We start from the raw sequence: 28,000 nt of genomic DNA on the forward strand, positions 1-28,000 counted from the left end.
AAACAGATTGAAGATACTTATATATCAGTGTTATTATATTGATAACAATTCCTTCCTTTAATGTTATTTGTTTGAGCAGTGGTAGATATTGGGTTCACTGACAAAATATAGATTAACCCTATATCTTGACTGATTACAGTAAAAGTTATATTAGGGTTGTTATATTAGTGTGATAGATACCTCCAGAAAGTTGATCCTGGAGTTGTTGAGATATCATATATCTTAAGCAACATCATTCATAAGTCCTTACAAAGTTGAACAGCAGTTAGGTCAATGGATAGTATCCTCAAAGATCATACATGTGTTCATTTTTAATGTCAACAAAATTTTATAGGGTTTATTTTTAAATATACTCCAGCTGTTATATTATATTATATTTCTCTGTGACTTTATGTTTAAGGACTTATGACCAGTCAAAGTCACATGGGTTTCTCATTTGATTAAATCAGCAAGCCAAATATCATGATCTGTAACGGTGCGCCCCAAAAAGTGAAGATTTTACACAGTGACCTGAGCAAAGGCTTCCTAAATTCAAGTCATTGATCTTCACCATACAGCACATTAAGTATGGAAGTATTCTCCAGATCCCTCACTTTAAAATATTATTACATTAATGTGAACATACTCCACTGCAGATAAAAGCCATGTATTCTAAATCTGGTAATCTCAGTAAAGCTGTATAAGTATTACCAGCATGTACTTCCATAATGTTATGTATGATGAAACCACAATCCATGATGTATCAATGTGTAAGCACCATGTCTGTTGAAGTTGGCTGAGGTGGAAACAAGTCTAACCAACAATTCACCCTCAGTAAAACCATCACTCTTATGAATCCACTTCTGCCTGTGACTTAGTCAAGTGCATTAAGAATATTTCAAACAAAAATGTCAATGACTGTTTCAGACTATAGATTTCTATTTCTCAGGAGTCAATACATGACATACAACTTGGCTTATTGATATTAGCATTGGTTTGTTTTTATTGGGCTATGTATGCAATTGTTAATTAGCTGACTGTCATATTACTTTCTGCATGCAACATGACAAAATCCTGTCTAAAAAAACATTTTACTTAAAACTTTTAAAATAAGTTCCTGAAAAAATAATAAATTATGTAATTAGCTGCATTAGAATTATTTGAAAATGTTTCTACGACACATGGTCTCTGTGTTTATTAATTAGAAAATACTCGGGAATAAATTAAAAAGCTAAAATAAATTATTTTATTTCTTCATTACTTGTTTTGGAAGATGTTCGTATAAATGTTGTGGACTAGAGTATAATTCCCTATGAAGTGTACCGGAGCAGAAGCATCATACCATCAAATAAAAATAGTATAAAAATAGGTACACGAGTACCTCAAAAATGCATTTGACCAGCAGAGTGGGACAATGTTGACTCTTTATGAATGTAAAGCCACTGTAAATTAACAGGAGTAAGAGCATATCAACATGCAGTGATTTACATTAGCACAGGGCTGACTCCACCTCAATCTCAGTTATTGCTGGAAATTTTAATAACTCGATATGTATAATAGCTGCAATCCCTGCAGAGAAGTGACTGAGACTGGGGCACTGCACCAACAGTGAGGTCTCTGTGCACAAAAAACAGATGCCAGTGAAGAAAACATCAGGAAGCAATTTATTAATCACAGACAGCCCTACTGCTCACTGAAAGCTGAATTGCACCCACAGCTTGCACTAAGCAACGGCTCAGAAGCCGAGCATGATTAAAATGACCCGTTTTATTTTGACAGGATGTTATTCAGCCTGAATCTTAGCTTTTATATATTTCTATGAACAGAATATGGTCGATGATGGAGAGCAGGCGATGAGATGTCTGCCTTGTAAATACAAAGACACAACTGTGTCCGCAGGAGAGAGCAGTCATGGACAGTGAGTGTTTTTAGTTCTCAAGTCGTCTTCTTGATGACAACACTCCGTTAACAGATATGTGCATAGGCTTTTTGATTATAGACATTGCTGATGGAAATCGGTGGCGCGCTATCCCAACAGCTCGCTGCCGTCCCGAAGCTCTCTGCTCTCTGATGGTGCATCCAGCCTCAAGACCATGAAAGTGAAACTGAGCCCAAGTGTAGACAACATCAGTAAGGCAATCTGTTGATTCGGATTCTGAGCACATTACCTTACTGAAGAAACAGTAGTACAGGATGTGCAGAAATATCTTCAATGGAAAAAAAATACAATCATTAGCTGGATTAAAAAAAAAAAGAAAAACAAAGGAGTCAAATCAATCTTGTTGCTCCCAAACATGTTCACACTATCTCTTGTTCACGTGTTCAAAGTTACATCTTTTTAAAAAATTGAAAGAGAAAAAGAATCAAGATTTCATTCAGATGAAAAACTGGATTGAAGAGCGTAGAATGAGTTTGATTAGTGCGTAACGCGGCAAGTGTGGCCAAATGGAGCATCCCAGTCCACAGATAAAGGTTCATTCTGTTCCCTTTTACAATCCTGCTGATAAAAGAAGTGTACAGGAGGAATCATTTGGGAAGACACAGAAAAGTTGCATATATCATTTTTTTTTTACTGCAGAGGGAGGAAACATAAAAAGCTCATATATAAATTTAAAGTTTTCTTTAGATGGGTGGTGGTGAACGATCAAACGGGCTCTGCATAAGATAATCATATTTAACTTGTAATGACTGGTATGATATGTTTAGTAAACACAAGGGTTCTGTTTTTAAGTCGATAACTTTGTAGAACTTATATGCTTATAACCTATAGCTTTTATATGCAAATGAAATACAGCGGTTAATTATTGATTTGGAATAACACAAGGATTTAAAATGATTTAGAAAAAATAAAATGTTTGATTTAAATACCCTACTTCATAGTTTTAGTGTCAACAAGTACTTCTATCACTATCTCCCACTTGCACTAGTCATGCAGTGAACAGATCAACTCCCTTTGTGAATGTTTTCAACACGACTCAGACCTAAAGAGGAGTCTCGAACACAAGAGCAGCTCTCGTCATTGCACTTTAAACAAAAGGCTTTCTAAAATTGTGCAAATCATACAAACACCGCTCTGCTCTTCGTCTTTGGTCCTGGTGGTCCACCGTAGGAAACGGTACGATTTACAGCAGGGAGAGCTAACTCTCTATCTTCATTGAGGTAAAGAGCGATGGCCCGCACCAGTCCCGTCTGTCCGTAACAAGGCCGTTAAGCACTTAAAACGATTTCAAAGTTTTGCATAAAATCAGATAAACAGAAACATGCAAAATGATATCCTCTGAAATGCCATCAATCCAGGGCAGGATACAGTCATCCACACATGCACACAATTGCTTTTGTTGGAACATCTGCTTCTTGTAGGAAGCACTTATGCAGGATATGGCAGTAAAAATTTATATTTTTCCATCTGCACAGCTCTCCCATTCACAATGCAGGAGCCCCATTATGCAGGTTGGGCATTAGGGGGAGTTGGTTAGCCAGGAGGTTTGCCGATGCAACTTTTAGATGGGGTGGTAATGGTTGTTGTGGGAGTGACTGAGGTGAGAAGAGAGTGGAGGGGTCACGCATGTGGCTCCCCGCCGGAGGTAAAGCCGTTGGCTTTGCTCTTGTTCTTACTCTTGCGGCTGAGCATGCGACTGAGTGTGGCTGTTCGGCTGGCGCGCTCCACTGCGGCCGGAGACTCTAGGTAGACCAGGTCATTGTGGGACTGGCTCATCCCCGGGTCCTTGCGCTGGTGGCGGCGCCGGAAAAAGAGCTTGGCACTCTTCCGTAGGAAACTGCCTGTAGAAGAGAAGCAGAGGACATTCAAGATACATCAAGACAAGTGCTGCATTTCAATCTGTGTACTTACTCATACTTATGCAGAGGTGTGTTCACAATGACAACATTAGGTGAGCTATGAATAGCTGGTATGTTCACTAAAAGCAGTCAAAAGAGAGCGTAGGAACAATAAACACTTCTCACCCTCAACCTTTGCCATCTTGGCTACAGACCAAGTGTGATTTACATTCTGCATGACACAGAGGGTACCGTAGTAAGGCTAGCAAGGAAAACATCCACTTTCAAGTCCAGAAAGAGAAGTAGCTAGAAGATATTTTTAAATGTGAAAATGGTCACATGTAACTGCCATTTCCAGTGCATGTGCATTGGGACAACACAGTGGGAATTTGTCAGAATCCCAACACTATTTCAGTACAGCAAAGTGTAGTACAGGTGAGTATACTGACATAGGAAAAATTGTTTGAAGATAGCTGAAGAATCAGTGGTACAACATTTATGTCAGTTAGAAATTGATATAACTAGTGCAGTGCCTGTTCAAAAACCTGGTTAGAATTGGCTGTTTAATTAGCCTGTGGTAAAACACCTCTGCCAAAAGTACAAGTTACAGTTTACATCCAAGTCAACTCGTATCACATTGGTAGTAAATGTCTGTATTAAGTGTATTTTGCCATAATAAGAATATGGATTATTGAGCTATAGCCAAAAAGGTGTTTTGAGGGGTTTCAATGAGCTTAACCTTTCACACCCATTTCATCATTAGGTGGATGCTTGGCATAAATGTTACCAAAATAAATGTCCTTAAGGTGTTCCTGAGATATTATATACATGAGCATGGGGCCTCCAGATGTAGGATTTTGAGGATTATTCTATTAAGTCCAATTGTAAATAAATATTTTTTTTAAATAATTCTACAACAATCTGACAGAAACTCTCAAATAAATGATCTAAATGATCCAATATATATATATATATATATAGATATATATCTATATATCTATATAGATATATATAACTGGGATAACATTTAACATCAATAGGATTTATCAGCAGAAATTGAATATAATCTTCACAATGTTTGTAGTAGTAAATAATCACCCGAAACTAAGACTTGCCCAGTTTCCATTGCTTTAGAATGAGACCTTTATACCTACTTTGGGAGAGGGTCTTCTTCCACAGTCTGACATGTTGTACTGCCATGTTACTTTAAAGGTGTAGTGTGTAAGAATTAGGTGAAAGGGATCTATTGGCAGAAATTTAATACAAAATAATCCCACTGATGTTTTCACTAGTGCGTTTCATCTACATTTTATGAATTGTTTAATTGTTGAATTGTTTTCATTAACCTAGAATGTGCCCTTTATATTTAAATACTATATATTTACATTAGAAGCAGGTCATCTCTACGGAGCTGCCATGTTTTTTAGAGTCGTTCAGACTGGACAAACTAAACACCTTTTGAGTTTTTATGACAACTGAAGGTGTCCACCGGTTCTGTTTCATGTTTGGAAAGGGAGGGTGAGGGGTATTCAATGCAACTTGACCACTAGATGTCACTAAATTCTACACACCGAACCTTTAAGTAGGCAAGAATGGACAAACAAACACTGACTCTAGAGAAGGCGGAGGAGTTTTTATGTTACCTGAAGGTCACCATAGATTCTCCAACACATTTTCAAGGGGAGGGGTGTTCAGGTGGTTATAATGCGCAACAATTCAAACAAATGAGACACACTGAACCTCTACAATATTCTACACTACTGCTAGCAGAAGCAACACATAAATAGAGTACGAAGAATACTGCAGGTAACTTGTAAAGTAACTTACTCATCCACACATGTGTGCTTAGCACTGCATTCCTCTAAGATGGCAGTGAAGTTCAGAAAGGAAATAATGTCAGAATAAGAAGGACAAAGAGAAAAGAACCAAAAAGCAAACCGCATCACGACAAAAATATTTGAGTTTTGCCAATAAGTTAATGTTTTCTGAGGATATTAAGTAAATATCTACAGCTTAGAACACTAATACAAAAACCGACAAGTTGATAATCTCCATGCACAGTCACACATCGCTCATCAATGAGTCCCCTCTGTGCCCTCTTACCTCTAGTCTTTTTGCAGTTGGCCTCAGTAACACACATGGATAGCGAGCTGTGGTCCATTTCTTCTCCGGTCTGGCACTCCCACTCCTCTGGGGGCCGGCCTATTCCACTGGGTCCCTCCTGGGGCTCCGACACCTCTGGAGTGCTACTGGTCCCTGATGCAATCGCCACGGTCACATCCTGAGTGGAGCTGCTCTCTGACATTGAGGCATCCATCGCAGCAGCGTAGCCCGCCATCAGCGCTAGCTCATCATCCTGGGACATGGGCGTCTGGAAGCATATTCATCTATTTTTAAAATCAATTTCTAGTAATTTCGTGATCAACCACACAGTAGGCTAGGATAATGGCTTATAACGCATTTGTGTAAACTGGCAATCCTCAGCCTCTATGCAGTTCCATATTTTTTGAAAACCCTGTTTATTAAACAAGTAACACAGTTCTACTAAAATAAAATAGGTTTAACAGTACGAAGCACCAGTAAAGAGTTGCTGAGATCTGGCTGGTGAGTTAATCCTTACTTTGGCGATGCCAGAGATGATGATGGTACTCTTCTTCACCGGGGACTTGAGCTTCTGCTTGGCGGACTGGTGGAGTTGTCTGATGGCGGCCTCGGCCACCGGGTCTGTGCCGTTGAGCATCAGCAGCTCGGTGTCAGACGAGGACAGGGCCTTGCTGACGGTGGTCCCCAACATAGACACCTCCTCTGAAACACGCCGCTGAGACAACTTGGGCTTGGTGATCACAGGTTTCTGCGCAGGATCTGAGTGGACGTAAAGATTTGTTTAACATTTCACAGTGTGCATTGTAGAGGTAAAAAGAAAAAAACTCACAGTAATAATATGAGAATCCAGAATCCTGTGCAGCTACATTATATTCAACAACATTATTGTTGTTTATTTTTACCTGGTCTTCAATGGAAAAGCCCTATAATCAAAATCCTTCTATTGTCAAGATCAGCTCATTTAAATGTCTGTCATCATGCTAAGACCAAATTGCTGAACCTGAGATGAAGTAGCTGTCATTTAGTATACATAAGGTGTTAAGGATCACTGACACAGTTCTATTTACCACTTGGACATGTTATCTGAATTAGAAATTGTAGGCACTTTAAACGTATTTAGGGATAGAACTGGTCTAACAGTGTATTTGAACAGTTCAAGTAATCAAGTAAAAGGTACATCATGCAGAACTGTCCCATCACTCTATGCTCTGCATTGTTTTGGTTTCCAGGGCGTTTGGTCCTGGCTCCAGCTGGAATTTATACACATAAGATTCATACACTGTACTGAGGCTCAGTGGGCTTTGAGCTAAATCCTAATATGTGCACAGTGGTGACGATGTTTAACATGTTAAACAATGTTAAACATCTGCTGATCAGCCTGACACACAAAGTGAACCAGTACAAGCAGTACTAGAATCAAAATGAATAAATAAAAGAGGTGCCTCTGCGTCAGTAGTGTGGAGTGTCAATGTACCCATGTTGAGTCCAAGTGGGAGTAGTCGACCTGGCTTGCTCTTCACTGCAGTGACAGTGGTGACCACCGTGCCACAGGGCATGACCGTTCGGTCCATCTCCACCCTCTTATTAGAGGCCGGGGTCGGCGGGTGCCAGGACCTCACCTCACTGGGCTCCAGGTAGGTAAACTGAGGAACATAATTCAACACATTGAATACTGTAACAAACTGTGAGTGAAAACCTGAGATGCAGAAACCGAATCTAACTCTTTTTATTAACTGGGATGGGGGTGTTACCTCAGTAGTCAATGATCCAGTCACCGTGTCTTTGGTCATGAGTGCAAATGTTTGCGGTCCTTTGGGATGTTTTTTCACGAGATCAAAAGGCACTGACACCTGACCTAGTAAGGAATCTGACAGAGAAAACACACCTGATTTAGTCGTGTAGGGCCAAAGCCCATGACAGTCAAAGCTCGTGGACAAAATTAGTTTGTCATCAAAAGGACTGATTTTTTCCTTACTCTGTTGAGGTTGTCCATCATTCATCAGCTGAATAATTAGCTCTTTTGATCGTCCATTCAATTCACTGGTAAGATAGAAAAATAAAAACCATTTGTATTAAAACAAAAGACGAACTCCATCTCAAAGACCGTGATGGTTTGCAGACTTACAAGATAAATGGCTGGTCCCAGGCAGGATTGGTCGTGTTCTTCAAAACAGACGTGTTAAACTTCTGTGGAGGATCATCTAACTGCAGTACACACAGAGGATTCATGCTGCCTACAAACACAACAAAAACAGCTCAGTTTGCATCACAGGACACAAACAGTGTGTGTTTGTCTGAGAACTAACTGGAAATTCCATTAGTTCTTCATGCCAAAGTCTTTTGACAGTTGATTAAACCAAATCTGCTTTTGCATGATTACATTTTGCTACGGTCACTTCCACAGCTTCACTTTAATGGACCGAGGGAAATTCCACCCACACTGCGTATGATGAACTGTGCACATGTGCAAAAGTGAACTTTATCAGCAACAGGCACTTTCTCCTAAAAGACAGGAGGTGTCAACTAAAGCCAAGTATAGAGGAAGGAAAGAGTGTGATGCTGTGTCATGTCTCTGCTGCACAGTATCGAGCAGAATACTTAAGAAGACACTGACTCACAGTTAGAGGGTGACTCATCACAGTAACTAACAAAACAAAGTTGTTGGAGACGATGTTGTCAAAGACTAAAATTAAATAGCCTCTCATCAGCTGAAAACATATTTTCCTCTTGTGTCATGGCCGACAACACGAAGTTCCCTTTTTTCCGTACTACTACCATGCTGGGTGAGGTGACACTGATGTGAATTTATTATGAACATGATCTGCTTGTACCAGTGGATTACCAACTCTGACCCATAACCCTTAAAATGCAACGCTAACTCGCAAACTACAGGCAGAGATAACCCTTCCTAAAGGCAAGCCGGATGTAGTCATCTGTTCCATGTTTGACTTGTTTGTAGTTTTAGTACTGCATGCTAATATCTACAACACTGAGGAGACATTACAAACTAGATATGCAGGCAAAACATTTCTCTTAAAAACATTTAACAGCACAATGGAGGTATTTACAAGGTGTTAAGGATAACTGACATAGTTCTATTTACCACCTGGACATGATATCTAGATTATAAATTGTAGGAACTTTAAATGTATTTAGGGATAGATTTTGTCTAACTGTATTTGAACAGTTTAATAGATGTAATCAAGTTTCCGGTACATATTGCAGAACTGTCCCATCACTCTATGATCTGCATTGTTATTGTTTCATGGGTGTTTGGTCCCAGCTCCAGCTGGAATTTATACACATAATAAGATTCATACACTGTACTGAGGCTTAGTGGTGCTTTGAGGTAAATCCTAATATGTGCACAGTGATGATGTTTAACATGTTAAAGATGTGCTGATCAGCAGGACACACAAAGTGAACCAGAGGCAGAGGGGAGTGTTATATATAATGTTATGTTATACGGACATTTCTTTGGTGACCATGGTACTGAACAATTTCATTTTAATCGCTTTAGACTCAAAGTTTTCACCAAAATGGAGGAGCCACCAACAAATCCATCCAGTGAGGGATGTTACTGGCATGGATACAAATTGGTTTTATCTGTTCCATGTTTGACATTTGTTTGTAGTTTTAGTACTGCAAGCTAATATCTACAACACTCAGGAGACATTACAATCTAAACATGCTGGCAAAATATTTCTTAAAAAACATTGGAAGTATTTATAAGGTATTTATAACTGGTCTAGCAGTGTATTTGAACAGTTCAAAATATGTACACCTGAAATGATCTGCCGTACTATTACAGGAATATTTACATTGATAAAACAGGTGACGCTGGAATTTGTTTCAACACCCCCATGGCTTTGACTCCGATTTAACAAATGCATCTTTTCTTAAGGTCTCTCAAACCCTTTATCTAAATCCTGATGCAATGAATGACAGAGCTCAACATTTTGGTAAATATACTTATTAGTGGAGAGATGATGGCGTGGATAAAATTGTATCCACGCCATCATGTCTTTTTAACCCATTCCTTCTCAGTCAGTTCATTGTGACTTTACTGACATGTAGGCTTGTGGAAGCTGACTCAGTGAGCTCATGACACTAAGTCACATTTCCAGCTTACAGTTTAATTTGAATCTAAATGAAGACAAACATCCAACCTGCAGCATCTTCCTCCTGATTGAGCGTCACACGGATGTTTTTCACCAGCAGCTTCCAGTCATGGGCACGGGGGGGTTTTGGGGGCGAAACCACTTTGTTCTGGGCTTGCTATTGAAGAAAAAATAGTAGGTGAAGAAGCGAATCGCAATGTTGATCAACTGAGTGCACCTGCAGCAATGCAAGCAAAACACTCCCAGGTTTCACCACAAGGCTGTAACTCACATCATGGAGACGATCAAAGGTCTTGAAAAGTAAATAAGAAAAACTGATTTGTCTGTTTATTTGCTGACATTATACTTCAATTGTGTATTCATGCAATTTACTCATGTGGTGGTTGTTGTTCTCTTTAAATTTCATGATGCAAGTTCTGCTTATTCCTCTCACTGCAGCCGTTGACACCTGTTTTGTCCTGGGGGGAGGCGGAGCCTTTGTGTAATTTGTGGGGCTCCACACAATTTACTGAAGAGCCCTATGTGTAAACACTTCGCGGCTCTTTTTAAAGAAAAGGTGGACGCTGTGCTGCCTTTTAAGAGCAGCCTCTGTTTTCCCACTGCAGTGTTTGTATTCACAGGTTTTTATGTAAAAAGGGCGAGATAAAAAGCTTTTGTGAACACGCCGTTAGGCTAAATTAATATTTGAGTTTGTGTGTTTACCTTTAAACTAGTCTTTTCTACATCTCATGTTTTCATACAGCTGCTGGGCTCATGGTGTCACACCCCGTACCATCGTTTTCTTTAAGATCTTCTACACTGATCTCATACATGGCCTCTGTTTGTTTTTGTTCTCTGTTGCGTTCAGAGTTGGATTTGACAAACACTTCAAGCTTGACCCAATATGACAATGAAGAGTGTATTCATAGTCAAAAAAATAATAAGATAATCTACAGTTGTGACCTGAGACTCAGTACTCAGTCATGATCTTTACCTCCTTAACATCACTTAGTATTTTTACATATAAAATAAATGTGTTTCACATTAAAACTGAGCAGCTACTCCAAGAATACCAACTCCAGTTTATGAACATGATGCATGGTCCAATTAGAAACACATGACCAGACATCATGTGATAAAAATGTTTCCTATGTGAATTTTGCTGAGGTTTCTTAACACAATCTGTCACAATGATTAATTTGCAGAACTAACACACTTTTGGGAAGACAGAGTGACTTAGCAGGTCTAAAATATTTGTTATAATACTCAAGAAGAATCACAACTCTGATTCATGTTAATTCAACTGTAGACCTGTGAGGAAGTATACTGTAGGTTAGAGACTGGTTTTCACCTTGCAACAAACAATGACCTGTAATAACAGACATACAGTACAAACACACACACCCTCATTGCATTCTTGTGTGGCTGCTGTTAAGACGTCATGCATCAGGCATGACTCCTCCACTCACCTTGATCTCTGAGGCCTGAGCGGGCCTGCAGTTCAGCAAAACAGAGGGGCGCGTCACCGATAACAGTTGCCTCAGCTGCTGCTTAATGGCTGCTACACTAGAAGTGTTGGCATTGTCCTGACAGAGAGAGATGGTGATATAATATGAGTCACACATATTATTTTTTTTTAACTGATTTTGGAGGAACGGAGAATATAATGCCTCCGTGCTGGGGACAAACACAATTTCCACCTGACTGTTAAATTTGTATTACTATTATTTTAACCAGACGGATCCTAAGAATGTTTTAATTTACGATAATTCAAATCATAGGCCGGACTACTTTAAAGTTTGTCTCCAAAAAAACACAGGTTCTGATAGGACTGTATCCACCACCAGCACTGAAGATGAGTGAGGTTTTGGACAAATGAAGGATACAAACTTCAGTTATAACCAACAATGTAATATCTATATCAGATTGTGCATGTGACTATGCAGAATGAATAGCGAGGGACAAATTGTTGGGGTCAGAAACCTTCTGGTTTATGTTTCTAGTTTGACCAATCACCTTTGAGCAGATGTTGAATGCCCGCAGGTAAACAGTGCGTGTGGAGACAAAAAGAGGCAGAACACATTCATTTAAAGCCTCAGCTTACTGCTTTTTGATTCATCTACATTCCTATGATGGTTGTTAATAGAAATTAATCAAAATGTTATCTGGACCTAAAAACACCGACAATAAGTTTAAGTGTTGTGTTTAGAGAAACATTTGACTCGTGTGGACTTGTCAATTATCACGCGATGATAACCCATGGGCTTCGAGATTGACCAAAATGTAACCTGTCGATATCCGAAGTCAAACTACAGACTCCTTATTTACACGACTTACCAAACAAGTCAATAAGGGGAAATGAACCAAAAACCAACTAAACAGTCAAATTATTTTTGTTTCAGTAAAATTAGGCAGTTTTCCAGCATGGGTGCTTTGAGAGGAACCAGAATTTACCTGGGTGAAAGTGGGCGTCACCTGCAGCTCCCCAGTCTCCAGGTTAGACACTCCCCAGCTCACCTTGATCTCATCTTCAGCCTCCTGCATCTGCAGATCAAGCTGGAAAACACAGGGGAATATCATGATGCCACAGCCATATAGTTTCACTTACATTGAATATACGGCCCTATATTAAATAATTATGAAATGAAATGAATTTTCAAGATATTAAGCAATGCACCAAACACGATGGGTTTCAGTATGTGCTTTAAAAACAAACCACTTAGATGGCAGGGTTTACAGAAACTAAAGGTTTATTGTCGCTCATTAAACCGTTTGTCATGTGCTGCTGTGGACTTAAAAAAATAAATCACAGTTGTGTTATGTCATTTGATGAGAAAAATATCCAAATACCAAACAGGCATTAAACTGTCACCACTGCACCAGTTCACACACATTTGAAATAAATCATCCCAGTGGATTATAGTTGTTAATTTGTTGAATAACTTCCAAGGCCATAACGTTTCCACCTCAGCCCATTTTCAGTTTGCTTTGTTTGTTGGTTTGATTAAAGCAAGATTACGACTACTGCACGGATTATCATGAAACTCAGAAGAAGGAAGCAGTACAGGTCAGATAAGGACACACTCAATTTTGGTGCAGAACTGGATCAGGGAACAGATATGGGCAATTTCCAACATTTTCACAGTTTTCCGGAGAATAGTTCAATAATCTTGATGACAAAATAATTAGACATATTAGGGAAATGATATGTATGAAATTTGGTACAGCTTGATTGATTTTTAAGAAACGGTTGGGGCTTGGTGAAGGTAGGTGCTTTGCTCAGTGCCATTCTATTATGAATCTGCCGTATGTCTCTGAAATCATGTTTTGCATACAATGTTTAATAATAATAAAACGTTGATAAAAACACTGCTGCAATTGTCCATCCATACAGTCTACAACAAGCATATTACATCAACGTCACAAACCCAAAACGGATTTCCTAGAGAAGGTCAACAACACGAACATAAACACCAGGCTCATCTGAGAGAGAAGGACCAAGGAAAATGGAAGAGTGAGATACAAAACAGAGTGGGCCATCCTGCCACAACATGCCTGGATTCCAGTGTAAGACTGAACAGCTCCTTAAATGATGCCAAACAAAGACCAGACGCCAGATACAAATAACACTTACAAGACATCAGAGGCTGCGTTGATGAGAACTGGATCAAAGAGAAATAAACTCTCCATCCACATGAATTGAAGATCAGCAATACTTTATGAAGGTTACTGCCTTCACTTCATATAGGTTCCTTTTGTGTATGCTTGTGTTGTGTACTCATACAACAAATATGTAAATACAGCATTTACAAGTCAGATGAGTACTTCATTAGCACGACACGTGTGTGTGTCCCTTATCACATGAAGTGGGCCATGTGGTGCAGTGGTGTGTTAAAGGACACAAGTACAGGGCATACTGTAAACGTGTGGGGCTTATGCCGCACATGTCACTCCACTCATAACATAATGAGCCAGGAGCATTCTAGCCTGGACCTCTGTGGAAAGCTAACAAATGTACCAGTGGATGGAAGGAGGCGTTTGAAAAGGCTTTCTGACTTTTCCAGACTAAAATGGAAACAACGAGAGTGAACAGGGTACAAGCGGCTTCCTTTATGTTCCTGTGACAACAACTGATCCACAACCAAAACAAAAACGCTCCCACTCTAATCCTGACTTAGGCTTTGTAGCCTCTCACTCTGGTTGTATTTATGGCACAATGAGCTAAAGAGTTGTGACAAGCACCTTATTAGTGTAAAAATAGCCTTAATACAATTGGGTTAACTTGTATAGCTGCTTGTATCCATTCAATTAACACTTGACCTAAGAAGTAAAGGCAGGTTAAAAGTCAACCACATCCTAATACGCTGTATTCATTAAATGTCCAAACACATCCAAGTCCCAGGAGGGAAGAGTGTCAGTGAAGACCAGACTTTCTACTGAAGAAATGAGGGATGTGTGATTTGAAGATGGTAAATCAAATAAATGTCTACAATCTCTGGAAAGCAACAAAGGGCCATTAGTGTTCGTGACATAATTCTAAAGCTTCACCAAATCCCGTAAAAGACCTACTGACAAATGTAGAAGAAGACGAAGTGGACCTTCTTGGAAAGGGGCCCTGGAGTGATTTAAATGACGTCTTCAGGACATTTGCCAAGAACAGAAAGATGCCAAACCATTTAATCTAATGCTGGTGCCAGCAAAGATCCAGTGCCGGGCAGCAGCACATCATGTTTAATAAAATCTAACATTAAACTTCACCATAATGACTGCCTGAAGGATGCAAGTCTTTTCTTCTGAAGCTTCAGTGACAAGTATTGCACAAATAAATTTTTTGTTTGCTTTGTTCGTATTCATTACTTAAGTATGTAGAGCATTTACCTGCAGCTCAAGTGGAGCCATACACACGGTGTATGTACGAGGATCTTCTGTAGCCATGGCTGACAATGCAGCACATAGAGAGAACTGAAGCTTCTCCCCAACAACACTGCAGCAAGTGGCCTGTTGGGAAGACAAGGTGAGACATTAATGTTATGTAAATCTACTGAGAATGCAAGAGCTACAGCAGGGCCAGCATTTGCACAAAGTTGAACCATGTGTTGACTTATGCATGTAAAACAGGACTCAAATGGAAAGGGGGAAAAAATTCGCTGCACAGGTGCTGTGTGTAAAGACTCACTGATAAAACATTTACGTAACCGTGTGTGTAGATTGTTACACAAGAAACACATGTATGACCTAAGCAGACAGAGATAAAAGCAGTGAAAGCACAAGAAACCCAAACGGGGGAGAACATCTGTGCTGGCTTCTCAACAGATTCAATAATGTGTGAGAACAATAGATCACTTTCACTGCAATGGAAAACAACTTTCACAGAGTAAATTACCACACAATGGTACAGTCCCCGCTCAGTAGAAACACATTCATTCAGTGCATTCTTTCTGATTTCAGGGTAGAGGGAATGGGTTTGTCCGGTTTGGTGTAAATCACTGTAATGGGAACCCAAGACATAAACATAGGTGCTGCGGCATTCCTGTCTGCCTGTTCCTCCTTAGTGCTGAGCTTGACAGATATATAAGCTTCTTAAAGCACACACACACACAAGACAGCATGTCGGTAAAAATAAGCCTCTGTTCATTAAACTCCCAACATTCATCGACAGAACACCTGCTATTTTGCACCATATCATGGTGATCACAATGGAAGAGCTGAGTTTGCACAGAGAGCTCAGCACAGCCCACCCCACGCCAGTGACAGAGCAATTTGTCCCTATCTGACCTCGCTAAAAAATGAAAGCCTGATGGTGGCAGTTTACATTCTGCCGCATGTTGGCACATAATGTGTTTACTGTTAAAAACTAAATGCAAGCATTGTGTGGTCTCTTTCATTTGCGTCTCGGTTTATGTAATGAGCATGTGGACCCCAGAAAAGAAATCACAGCATATTATCTTGCCAACTGGAAAATATTGATGGTAATGTCAGTACCCAAGTTAATGAGATAGTGTTGATCTGATGCAGGCCATAATGCAGCACTGGTGGCAGAGTAGTTCCCTCTGAAATGAATTAGGGGATAGCAGATTGATGTGAGGGACAGGCTTTGTCAACAGCACAAACAAGGGAATTAAAAATCTATAAAGTGTCTGCAGCTATGATCCACTTCAATAGTGAAGCGACCATGGAAGACAAATTATGATTTTTCCAAACACGACATACTCACTCAACAAGAGCACAGCCGATCTAGTTAGCTCCCAGAACAGTATATCGATTGATGACACACAACGACCATAAACATGAAGCAGAAAGCCCTTGCGTTGCATTCGTAACACACTGACGTTAAGGGTAAGTGTACCTGGCTCCTGGAAGACTTTTTGAAGCTGGACACACGGCTGACCGTGAGCTCTGACGCTTCAACGTCATCCTCTTCAAATGTCAACAGAACAGCACCCTGGGGAGGAGGGAGAAGATAGACAGATTAGAACCACAACAACATATCACACAACTCCTAGATCAGGGCAATTACATTGGTGCCAATGATTCAGCATTGATCTGGGCTGTAATGAATCACATTGGCATCTGTAGTGCGTGAGATCCCACCGACTAACTCTGAGAAACAGAAAATGAAACTGCACGCGATCCATGTGGTGGTTCTAATGGTGCATTCAAAATTGGACAGAGAGTCACAGGGCTGATGTTACCCATGTTGAAAGGATGGTGTTGACATGTTAAGTCTTCAGAGGCTAAATGTATGAGTGCCTTTATTCAAGTCACCTGCTGACACACACACACACACACACACACACACACACACACACACACACACACACACACACACACACACACACACACACACACACACACACACACACACACACACACACACACACACACACACACACACACACACACACACACACACAGAGGAGTGGTGGCTCAGGTCATGAGACTCACCCCACGCTTCCTCGACTCCTCGTTCAGAGCCCCGCACCACGCTCCTCTCCATTGACTCTTCCAGCTCCTCAGCGACAGCGCCCATTTCAGAAGCGCGGCGGCTTCCTCCTCCGTCGCCGCATTGCCCCCGGCTGTCCTCTGCTTGTGTCCCCCGGCCCTTTGTTGGAAGTACTGGACGAGATACAGCACCAGAGTGACCAGGGACGCGGCGAACAGCGTGACCATGCACAGCCACTGCGGATCCTCGAAACCGAAACGTGAAGTGGCGCCTTCCAAGTCGGACATTCTTGGCTGGATGAAAAACGACGAGCTGAGCTTAACACACCTCCTCTGAGAGACAACCTGGAAACCTCATAGTATGAACGTGCTCCTGGTCACTGAGGGCAAACTGAGCGCAGCACCGCTCTCAACTCCCTGTACACGCTGTGATCATTGTCTCCCATGTTGCAGAGGTGGAAAGCGGCTACACGGCAATACACAGCGTCCGCAGGGACCCGGTGCAAAGGTTTCTAAAGGTAAACTCAAAGCCACCCGCAGAGGAACATCCCGTCCTCCACTCATTGAATGTGCTCGTTAGCTTAGGGAGCTAATCTTCGCCTCACCTCGCTTTAACTAGCTGTTCCTCGTTGGCCGATAAAGTTTACCCCGCACAAAGAAAACGACTTATTTCCAAAGTTCAGCGGCTGAGTTCCAGCGGACAGCATCCAGACAGAGAGAGACGAGCCCCGGGAAAGCATCCCGGGAGCGGAGAGGGCAGTCGCGGCCGCTGGACTCGGTCTGACTGGACTGAAGTTGCCTATCGAAACGGATATGTGGCACAAACTGTAACTCCCACAATGCACCTCGAAGGATGCGAAAGTTTGTTGTTATTCGGATAGAAGCGTGAACCGAGACTAACCCATTGTGAAATCGGTCCTTCAATTAACTTGCTTTAATGTGGAATAATATCTAGTATTTTATTTGTTTGATTAATTACCGCGTATAGAAAAACGATCTATAACGACTATTTAGAGCTACGCGGCGTGCCGTAGATCGGGTGACGTCATTGTTAGCCCGTCATGTTTGTAGCAAACAGCTAGCTAGCTGCTGCTGCTATTTACCTGCTATAACTGCTCAGAAATTACAGCTAGATCGGGTTCCCTTTCATATGTTGTATTTCATTTAGAGATATTCTGTATTTTAGTCCATCGTAATACGTTGTGGAGAGAAGGGGCCGTCCGTCAGGAGAGGTAAACAACTAGCCGAGCTGCGCTCAGTAGCCATCATCTCCGTTTCGTTTCGTCGCTTGTAAATGGAAACATCTCCTGTTCCGCAATGAACTGTCGCTCGGAGGTTCTGGAGGTGACAGTGGAGTCGAGGCAGGTGGAGGAAGCCATGCTGGGTCTGCTGCACACCATCTTAATGCACCGCAGCACCGGGAAGTTTCACTACAAGAAGGAGGGCACCTACTCCATCGGTACAGTGGGCACACTTGACTTCGACTGTGACTTCATCGACTTCACCTTTGTCCGAGTGTCCTCAGAGGAGCTGGACAGGGTGATCAGGAAGGCTGTGTCAGAATTCAAGGTGACTGGTGATTGTGAGATGCTGTTGTTAGCTATACTCCATGTCTAGGCCTGTAATCTCATGCTTTAATAACAATGTTTTGGTTACAGGATGCACTGAGCAACTCTGGCAGCGACGGCATGGGGCAAATCTCCCTGGAGTTCTACCAGAAGAAGAAATCTCGCTGGCCATTTTCTGACGAGTGTATTCCCTGGGAGGTGTGGAGCATCAAGGTCAACGTGGTCAACCTCGCCAACGAGCAGGAGAGACAGATCTGCAGGGAGAAAGTGGGCGAGAAGCTGGGGGAGAAGGTGATCAACGTGGTTGAGGTCATAAATCGCCACGAGTACTTGCCAAAGATGCCCACCCAGTCAGAAGTGGATAATGTTTTTGACACCAGTCTCAAAGATGTTCAGCCGTACCTTTACAAAATCACATTTCAGATCACTGACACTCTGGGCACCTCCGTAAGCACCACGATGAGGAGGCTGATTAAAGACACCCTGGCCCTGTGAGGATGCTCCCACACAGAGAAGAAAATGTTATGGATGACTTCAATACTCAAAAAATATCTGTACTAGCCTCTGTCATCTCTTCATGTAAAACAAATAATCAGTTTTTCCAGCTCCACTCCTGCTACAGTGAAAGTGTCATAACTTTTCAGACTTCTCTACCATGACTCTGGTATTGATTGTACCTCAAAATTCTTAATTACACAATGTCTATTTAAGGATAATTCGTTCTAACAAACTTTGTTTTCCAATTATCTTTACTTACCACCATATAAAAAATGCAACCCCAGCACATTGCTGAATAACACACTATATATATATAACAGGATATAATATAAAATCTGTAAATTATTGTAAATTTCTGTAATAAATGTTGATTGTAACGAAAAGGTATTTACTGTCAATAGGCATGTCTCTGTCAAACTTAAGTCTGCCTCTGTAAATTCCTTCCAATCCTTTGAGACTAGAGCAACTACTGGTAAATATGAATTCACAAGATTCAGTCAATAATAAAAAATGTAATCTGACCTCCGTGTGTGTGTGTGTGTGTGAGTGTGTGTCTGAAAAACATATGGATGAGTTTGGGGACACGTTTCCTCATTTATGTGAAAACGTCCTTCCTGACTTTTTCATGGAGAGTGTGACCTTACACATGGGTAGGACAGGATTTCCAGTTGGCCAGTTTTCCATATTAAAGCAAACACTTCCTAAGTTCACTCCCAAGTTTTCCAGCCAGTAATTGTCACAGTGGACCAGAGCGTGATAAAAACATCCCGCAGGCTCGGGGTTGTCTGCCAACAGGATGATGTGTGTGCATTTTCACATTATTAGTTCTACTCCTGGATTAATAAACATAAGACCATTTGCCTCACACTCATGAAACTGACAACTGGGTGATATTTGTCCGTGTTAACTAGTTTGTAAAGGGAAGATAAAAGCTTTTAAATATATTCAACTGAAAGTTATGTATGATCGTAGATCACAGATCAAATTTTGGGACAGAAAAAGGCATTTTTGGGACATTTTAGAGTCAGAACATTTGTAGGAGAAGCCCCAGACTGTTTGAAATGCAACAATGATTAATATCATTGAGTTATTGAAGATCTAACAAACATGGATAAAGGATGTCAGAATACGATCTACATTAGCTGAGGTGCCTGGTTACATAGACCTGAGGTAAAGTGAACACTTGAAGCTAAATGATTCAAACACAACATTTTGGTTGTACATGTATTCTCCATTGTCACTCTTTATTACAGAAATTAAGCACAAAAACTGTAGAAAAACCTAAGCACAAAACGACTGCAAAATCTCCAAAAGCAACAATAATGCAACCTATGCTGATACAAATAGAACAGTAATCATTATTGCAGTGAGAGCACAGGAATACTAAAAAGATAAACTTTTCTTTACTAACAAAATTGGTACAAAATCGCAGATACAAACACTTCCATAAACACAATTCTAGTCGTTTCTGTGAAACCTTAAAAGTGTTTCTCACAGGAAATTAAGAGCACTATTTCGCAATACAGAATCTCTCCAATGAATTTGAATGCAGCTAGAGTCACTCATTTAGAGGAAAAACAATAGAACAAATTTAGTTGAGCAATCAACATCTTCCAAATATAATTAATCTTAATAATTTAAGACAATCAGTCAAGCTAAAGCGAAAGCAGAATATACTAGTACGCGAATACAACTGTGGAACAACTGGAATACAATCAAAACACAATCGTTAGTAATAAACCTTTAGGAAGCAGGAACATTCTCTCACCATTAAAGAAAAGAAAAAAGATCAGCCTCTCTCTTCTCCACTATACCACCAATAATCGAAATGCCTGAGTTGTAAGTCGTCTGTTGTGCTTTCATGTGAAACAATATCGACAAAGCATTTGAAAATTTGCATAAGGCCACCAAAGCATTGTAAAGCTCGGTTTACATCGATTGCACAAATCTGTCAGTGTATGAGTATTTACATAACACTGCTAATGCTGCACTGGGGCAGGAGACTTTATTTAAGCAGGAGTAGAATCTAATATACACGAATTAATATTAGAAGTTTCATATTCATTAACTGAGTTCAACCATATGTTATATTATGATACTGCAGTGTGCTTTTATCAAAGATGTCTGAAAGTTTGCTCGCTGCGGATATTTCAGATTTCTAGAAGGTGAAGTCATGAGCCAAATACTTGAATGATGTTAATGTAGTATTTAGGATACCATCAAATCGACCCTGCCCATTCTCTTCACTGGTAATATGACCCCTTTTTTACAAATAAGCTGGTCTGAGCACCTTCTTTTTTTTATTTACAATTGATTTTCTTCAGCAACATTTGGAAACACGTGTTTACCTGTGAAGACATTTTTTTTTCCTTCTAAAATCTCATGACCGTTGATTGCACTGACTCAATCATTTGTAAAATAACATGATTCACCAGCCTGACAATGAGGAAGATACAGTGACCTTTCAGAACTGAGTGTAAGCAATTAATCAAGGCTGCATACTGAGAAGCAGTGTTTGAAACCAGAGGTGTCTGAGGTGAGTCTGATGTGCCAACTGTGTGTTAGAACATCTTTGTTTATACTGAAGGTCAATCAGTCTGAGGCTCAAATATGAGACAACAAATTTCAGAGGAATGCTAAGTATGAAGAAAGAAAAAACATACTGCTGGGCCTTTTTACTTATGCAGCCTAAAACCTCTATAGCTACAAGTTTGGATGAACCACCCCATATAACAACGAAAGTGTTAAACAAAGTGCATATTGAATACATTGTTGAGGCCACCAATATTACCTAAAGGGATGTGACTCACATCAATAGATAGATCTGACACAAAAGCAGAAAAGCACTAATATTCAATTCAACTGCCAGCTCCAAAACTTTAAAGCACTTTTTTCACACTCTGAGACAACAGTGTATGTAGTTGTACCTCCATTTGCCGACTGGTGCAACTCTGTACCTTGTTATCTCAAAACACCTAGGTAGATAAATACTAGTGTACAACTAAAAGAGGTTTTAAACGGATCATTTTGAAAGGAAAATAAACCATTTATGATCATTTCATCTCACACAGGGATCTAGCACTTGATTGCACATTCACGTTTACGCCTCTAATGAGCATGGCCACTTTAATATATGACATTGGAGGCAAGCGAAAAAGCTATACATTCAAAGTCTTCCTTTTGTAGGCTGAGGTGTGTTTATTCCGATATTCTGTATCGTCTCTCATGAAAATGCACCGCCACAACTGGTCTACATGTGATTGTGACTCTGCTCATGGCTCCAGAGACTAAAGGCCGTCTTGAAGGTCCTGTGACAGAGTTTACACATGTACTGCCTCTTAAACGTCAGGGCAGAGAGAGACGGTGCGTGGTAAAAGAGTGTGTCTGATTCCTGAGTGCCACCTGGGTTCTCCATGCTGTCTGACCTTGACAGAGGGCTGTGGCTGCTGGGTTGCCGTTCTAGTTCGGGTCTCTTCGTCTTGCTTGCTGATGAGCTGCAGGGCTCTGGGCTGCTGGAATCCTCGGCTATCTCTGCAGCAACTGTCGCCGGTGGCTGCGTGGATTTCAGCACGGTGGCCTGCGGAGAGTGGCGCTCAGGGTTTTGAGGAGTCATGGGAGGGGAGGGAGACAGGGGCGAGGGGTGTGTGTCGAACTCTTTGGCTCCAGGTTCGTTTGCAGTGGACATGTGGGACTGGAAGTGGCTCCAAAGGCGGAAATTGGTCCTGAAGGCTTTGTTGCAGATGTGACAGATGAATGGTTTGATGTGGCATAGCAGCTCCTGGTGTCGTTCCAGGTCTTTGCGAGAGCTGAAAAGATTTCCGCATTTCTCGCATGGCCACACACCAGGCTCCTCAAACCCACTTTTGGCAGCTTCTGTATTTTCCATCTCACTCACAGCCTCCTCTAAAGGCTCCTCCTTCACCACCAGTTCGCCATGGTGACCCATGCTCAGGTCCTCAGGCACATAGGATGACGAGTCTTCTGAATCATACATGTATGGCCCTGAGGAGTCACTATAACCAATGTTCTCTCTCGAGCTCCCAGTTGCCAGAGGCTCATCACTATAATGCTCCTCTCTGAGCATTTCCGACGCCTCCTCACTGTTCTCCTCGTGCTTTAGGTGAATCTGGTCCTTCACCGTCATAATGTTGTGGTTGTGGACCTCCACCTGGTGGCGCCATATGCTGAAGGAGGATTTGAAGGTCCGCATACACTCCAGGCACGTCAGTTTCTTGTACTTGCAGTGAGTCTCGTGGTCCCTCTTCACAGTTGGACTTGAGAATCGGAGGCCACAGTACGGGCATACAGTTGCATGTCGACAGCCTCTCTCATGATCGCCCTGTTCAAAGAGTGATGACAGCTTCATATTACAGAGTCTACAGGAGTAAACACCAGTGTCTGTGTTCTTCTGCTGAGTGATCTCATCCTGTTCCTGGTAGAGGATGCTCTCACTTGCTATGTCCTGGTCAGATTTGTCTGTCGGATGTGTTCTTAAATGCTGTCTGTACTGAGACTGGAACACAAACACTTTCCCACAGTAAGGACAAATGTAGCTGGGCCTCAATCTCTTCTTGTTAAGAACCGGAGACTGGAAGCCCTGCTTATTCCTCTTTAACTTCCAGAGCAAAGCTTTCTTTATTTCTCTCTCCCGCACAATATCTATCAACTTCTTTTGAAATTTCTCATCCAGTACAGAGGAGCTGGAGGACGAGGCTGGGTTTTGTACGACACCATGCTGAGTTTGGCAGTGTGTCCACACTTTGAAATTTGTATGAAAGCGCTTGTGGCAGATGTCGCAAGCATACGGCTTATCGGGATTGTGATACATATTTACATGTCGATGTAGTCCAGCACTAGACCTGAAAACTTTCAGACAGTTCCAGCATTTGAAAATCTTGTTGTTAGACAGCTCTGCACTGTTCTCAATAGATTCACTGCTGACACTCTGAGGTACTGTTTCTGACATGTTCTCATCAGGTGGGAGGGTATGTTCTTTAAAAAGTTTGTTCTTCTTGAAAGGATATCTTCTGTTGTCTGGCCTCTCCTTCCTTTTCCCCAGAGGATTGAAGTCTATCCTGGATCCTTGGTCATAGTTGGTTTGCAAGTCTTTAAGATTGACTGGCAAAGAATCTCCCACTGTGATCCGGATTATGTCCATGGGGTCGCCGAGTGGACTGCTTGGCTCAGCTTTCACACTGACCTCTCTTTCTACCTGAGTTTCTTCATCACACGTGCTGGGGTACTTTGACCTGAGAACCAGAGGAGATGCTTTTTTTGAATTACCATTTTGAGCAGATGTTTCCGGCCCACACACTTTTGATGCCATTTTAACAACCGACTGTTCTCGATTCTGCAGCTCCTTCAGCTCCAGCGTGGGAGAGAAGACTGGAACGGGGCTGTCCATGGATAATGATCTTCGGAGGAGGCTTTTTATCAGTGGCCCGCTCCTGTCAATGGTCTGGCTTGGCTCACTGGCCTGACCCTCAAAGGGCACTTTGGTGTGGTAGAGCTGGTCCTGGTCCTTATTCTCCTCTTTAGTACCTTGGTCAATGCCAGACTGCATCCTTACGTGCTGCATTTCAGCATCACTGAAAGACACAGATGATGTCAGCTGAGGCCTCACAAATGTGATGTGTGATGAATTCCCTTTTAATATGGAGGAGTAAGGATTGGTGGACTTCCTCTCAGCAGCTTCCCTCTGATCAGTGGATTTCCTTTTGATGGATTCAGATTTCCTGACTGATTCGTGCGAGTTGTGTTCTGATGGTGGCTGAGCAGCCTCCCGAGAGGAGAGGGGAGATAATGATATCTCTGATGTTTTTTTCTGATAATTTGAGCGAGAGGGATGGGTTGTGTCATTCCGCACCCGACGCACAATGACACTCCTTGTTTGGACATCATTCTCATCCCCTTCAGAGAACGAAAGCCTTTTTCTAGACACACAGTACGATGCATGGGGTCGTGCTGACACAATGTTGGTGAGGAAAGGGATTCCGAGGCTGTAGCCCAGCTCTTGAATGGCTGCAAGGCTGCCTTTGTCCACAAAGAGTGAGGAGGAGTAAATGTAATTCAGAACCATCTCGAAGGCATCGGGCTCACAGAAGTCCAGGTTTACAACTTTCTGTGTCTCTGCATCCATCCGTGTGAACAAGGACTGGAAATACTCACTGCAGGCGGCCAGAACACACTTATGGGCCTGGTACCTCTGGTCTGCCACGACCAGGACTACGTCGCACATCTTGCCCCTCAGTCGCTGCTCATTGAGAACCCCAAACACTGAGAGGGCATGGGAGGGGTTACTGTAATGCACTAGGCTCTCCATGGCTGAAAAAAAAAGGGGGAAAGTATTTTATTTTAATGCAGGAATGGAAACAAAGATTATCATTTAGTTTGCACTTGACATATTTGTTGTACGTTTTCCCAAAGACAAGCATCTCCAGATGATTAACTTGTGGAGCTGTTCGGTCAGACGTCAAAAAGTATATGTTCCACAAAAACTTTTTTCCATGATCTTCACAATTAATAGAGAAAAAATCTGATGCTTATATTGCCCAGAAAATGATTTCCCTATCATATAATAATAATAACTTTATTTGTATAGCATTATAGCATGAAGTTACAAAGTGCTTCACACAAAAGTCCATTGTATCGATTGTAATAAAAGATATTCTGTTCATGAGGTCATATGATGTCAAGTGACGTTATGAAGAATTAACAAACAAATGTCACAATTGCGTCTTGTATTCAAAAATGCATTTTCCAGGTATCCTATAGGACTATAGAAATGACCCAAAGCTTGTATAGAACAAAAAATAATGTATGATTATATAGAAGGACAATGACATAATCATGACATCACAATGAAATCAATAAATAACTACTGCAATAAAGTATTTATGACATCATGTTTTGAAGTCTAAAAGTGATGTCATAGAGTATAGTAATTTATAATGACATCGTTATTAAATGGCCTTATTACAATATTTTAAAAAGTGCATGCACATGGTATGCATCACCCTGCTTGTGTTTCTTCTGAATTGATAATGAAAATAATAATTAATATATAATTTAATTAATTAAATTATATGTTTTTATCTGTAGTAGTACTTGTTTATGATGATCACTAGAAGTCAGATGAACCTGTTTCTTTACCCATACACGGTGCAAAATGACAAACAACGAAAATCACTGTTACACTGAGTATGTTTATGGGCCTAGCACTAGGTTGGTAGTCAGAGATCATGGAAATTGAACTCTGTCAAATCAGCTTCCATAACTAATGCAGTAAGTTTACATTTAAAGTAAAGGCTTTTCACCGCTGACTGTTTGTATAGTCTCCCCCAGCTTATCATCCCCTGTTGACATCAACAGGCTTTCACACCTCGCCAAACACAACCTGCACTAATATTATTTTAGAATACAGGACAAGAGGCTGAATGTCCCTTGGAACAGATCCTAAAGACTCTATATAAGACATATAATATACGTCACTTTATTCTATTCTCCTACTGTTAACTGCACTCTCATTACTTCAACTTGTATTGAATTGAAGAAGATTATCTTATACTTCTTTTGTATATTTCATATTTGTATCATATAGTTGCTCATATTTTATATTTGAATATTTTCTGTAGAAAATCTTTATAACAGGCACAAATTGATATGATACTTTTGTAATTTCGTTGTGAATCTTGAATCCCCCTTGTGTCTACTGCTGTTAAGAAAAGCATTCTTGTGTTTTAATATTATGTATTATCCGGACATTACTGCAACATACACAGAGTTACCACTTTAAGAGGTGCACCCGACTAAAAGTAATGCAGTCTAATGCAACAGTCATGCAATAACTCTTCTCCTTGAGGAATATCATAGTGATAACCTAGAGAGTAGTCTGTTGTGCCATAAGAACATTCATATGGATAAGGTAATACTGGGAATGGCATTAGATGTAGGTTAATATACCTAATAAACTGGTAATAGCACATATTATTTATTTATTTATTCAAATTGTTGCATTGATTTGTACACAACACAAGTCACAACATATAAAGTACTGGGCAACATGGTCACAAACAGATATTACACTGAGAGGCATCTATTGGGTGTTTACTTTAGAGCTCAAATGTTTTCACACATAAAGCACGTTTATTTTGAAAACTGTGACCGGAAGACATGTTGACAACAGTGGCAGTTTCTGTGATCGGTTCATTCATTCAGCAGAAACAAACAAGCAGCCTGTGGCCTCTCTCTCACTCTCTCTCTCCGCGTGAACCCAACTCGCAGAGCAGCGGTGATGGCGAGAGCCGCGTCAGATATGAGGAAGTCGAGTCAGGCTTTCAGCGTTAGGTCATCCATGAGACGTGGCTCCGCTTCTCAGGACAAATAACTTCTCCAGCCCGAGATGTGGCAGCGAGGCTGGGAGAACAGCCCGGCGCTTGTGAGCTGTTAACGGCCACGGAGCCGCCTTCTCTGCCTTCACGTTAGGCTGAAGGTATAAGGCTGTCTGATCGGGGAGAACGGGGGAAAAGTTGAGCGCGTTCCCTCGGTGAAAACACGGCGCGCGGAGATGACTGACTGCGGGCACGCGGAGGAGCTGAGAGGGGGGGGGGGGGGGTGAATTAGCCGTTAAGCCCTGCTGGAAGTGGAGGTTTCTCTCCAGGGTGCCTGGGTTCAGCTCAGAGTCCGCTGCTCCTCGCGCGGCTCCGTCACTGGCTAACAGGTTGTATCCGCTCAGGTTTACCAGCAGCAGCGCAGCGCAGCACAACCCCCCCCCCCCCCCCCCTGTTACGTCAGGGAGGAAAAGGAAAGAAGCTTCTTCTTCTCAGCGCTCCGTCAAACTGTGCTCCCCCCCGGCCGCGTCAACCCTTAAGTTTCCCGGTGTGTCCGCACTTACCCTGCACGTCGTGAACACGCTCTTTCCTCCGCGCCGCCACCACTTTCTTCACTGTTGTGGAGCTTTCTGCGCACTGGTCGTGATTCCATCCATCTTGAATTTGACGTCATCCCACACCAGGGATGAGGTCATCGCAAGGA

General features: G+C 41.5%; 3 protein-coding genes across 3 annotated transcripts; 1 reads left to right on the plus strand and 2 right to left on the minus strand.

The window, feature by feature from the left end:
- Positions 1 to 1,620: 1,620 nt before the first annotated feature.
- LOC128457632 (C2 domain-containing protein 2) lies at positions 1,621 to 17,742 on the minus strand. The gene is made up of 13 exons (XM_053442413.1): positions 16,905 to 17,742; positions 16,306 to 16,401; positions 14,838 to 14,957; positions 12,414 to 12,515; positions 11,429 to 11,545; positions 10,029 to 10,137; positions 7,985 to 8,093; positions 7,835 to 7,899; positions 7,611 to 7,726; positions 7,334 to 7,502; positions 6,377 to 6,618; positions 5,860 to 6,127; positions 1,621 to 3,759 (listed from the first exon to the last, which is right to left on the minus strand). The coding sequence occupies exons 1-13, from the start codon at positions 17,187 to 17,189 to the stop codon at positions 3,539 to 3,541; spliced, it is 2,019 nt and encodes a 672-aa protein (XP_053298388.1). The 5' UTR covers positions 17,190 to 17,742; the 3' UTR covers positions 1,621 to 3,538.
- atg101 (autophagy related 101) lies at positions 17,181 to 19,488 on the plus strand. The gene is made up of 2 exons (XM_053442414.1): positions 17,181 to 18,470; positions 18,560 to 19,488. The coding sequence occupies exons 1-2, from the start codon at positions 18,219 to 18,221 to the stop codon at positions 18,962 to 18,964; spliced, it is 657 nt and encodes a 218-aa protein (XP_053298389.1). The 5' UTR covers positions 17,181 to 18,218; the 3' UTR covers positions 18,965 to 19,488.
- Positions 19,489 to 20,177: 689 nt separating this feature from the next.
- zbtb21 (zinc finger and BTB domain containing 21) lies at positions 20,178 to 27,998 on the minus strand. The gene is made up of 2 exons (XM_053441607.1): positions 27,861 to 27,998; positions 20,178 to 25,291 (listed from the first exon to the last, which is right to left on the minus strand). Exon 2 carries the CDS (start codon positions 25,287 to 25,289, stop codon positions 22,218 to 22,220), a length of 3,072 nt encoding a protein of 1,023 aa, XP_053297582.1. The 5' UTR covers positions 25,290 to 25,291; positions 27,861 to 27,998; the 3' UTR covers positions 20,178 to 22,217.
- Positions 27,999 to 28,000: the final 2 nt, after the last annotated feature.

Source organism: Pleuronectes platessa, chromosome 15 (genome assembly GCF_947347685.1).
Source record: "Pleuronectes platessa chromosome 15, fPlePla1.1, whole genome shotgun sequence".
In the NCBI taxonomy this organism is placed as follows: domain Eukaryota; kingdom Metazoa; phylum Chordata; class Actinopteri; order Pleuronectiformes; family Pleuronectidae; genus Pleuronectes; species Pleuronectes platessa.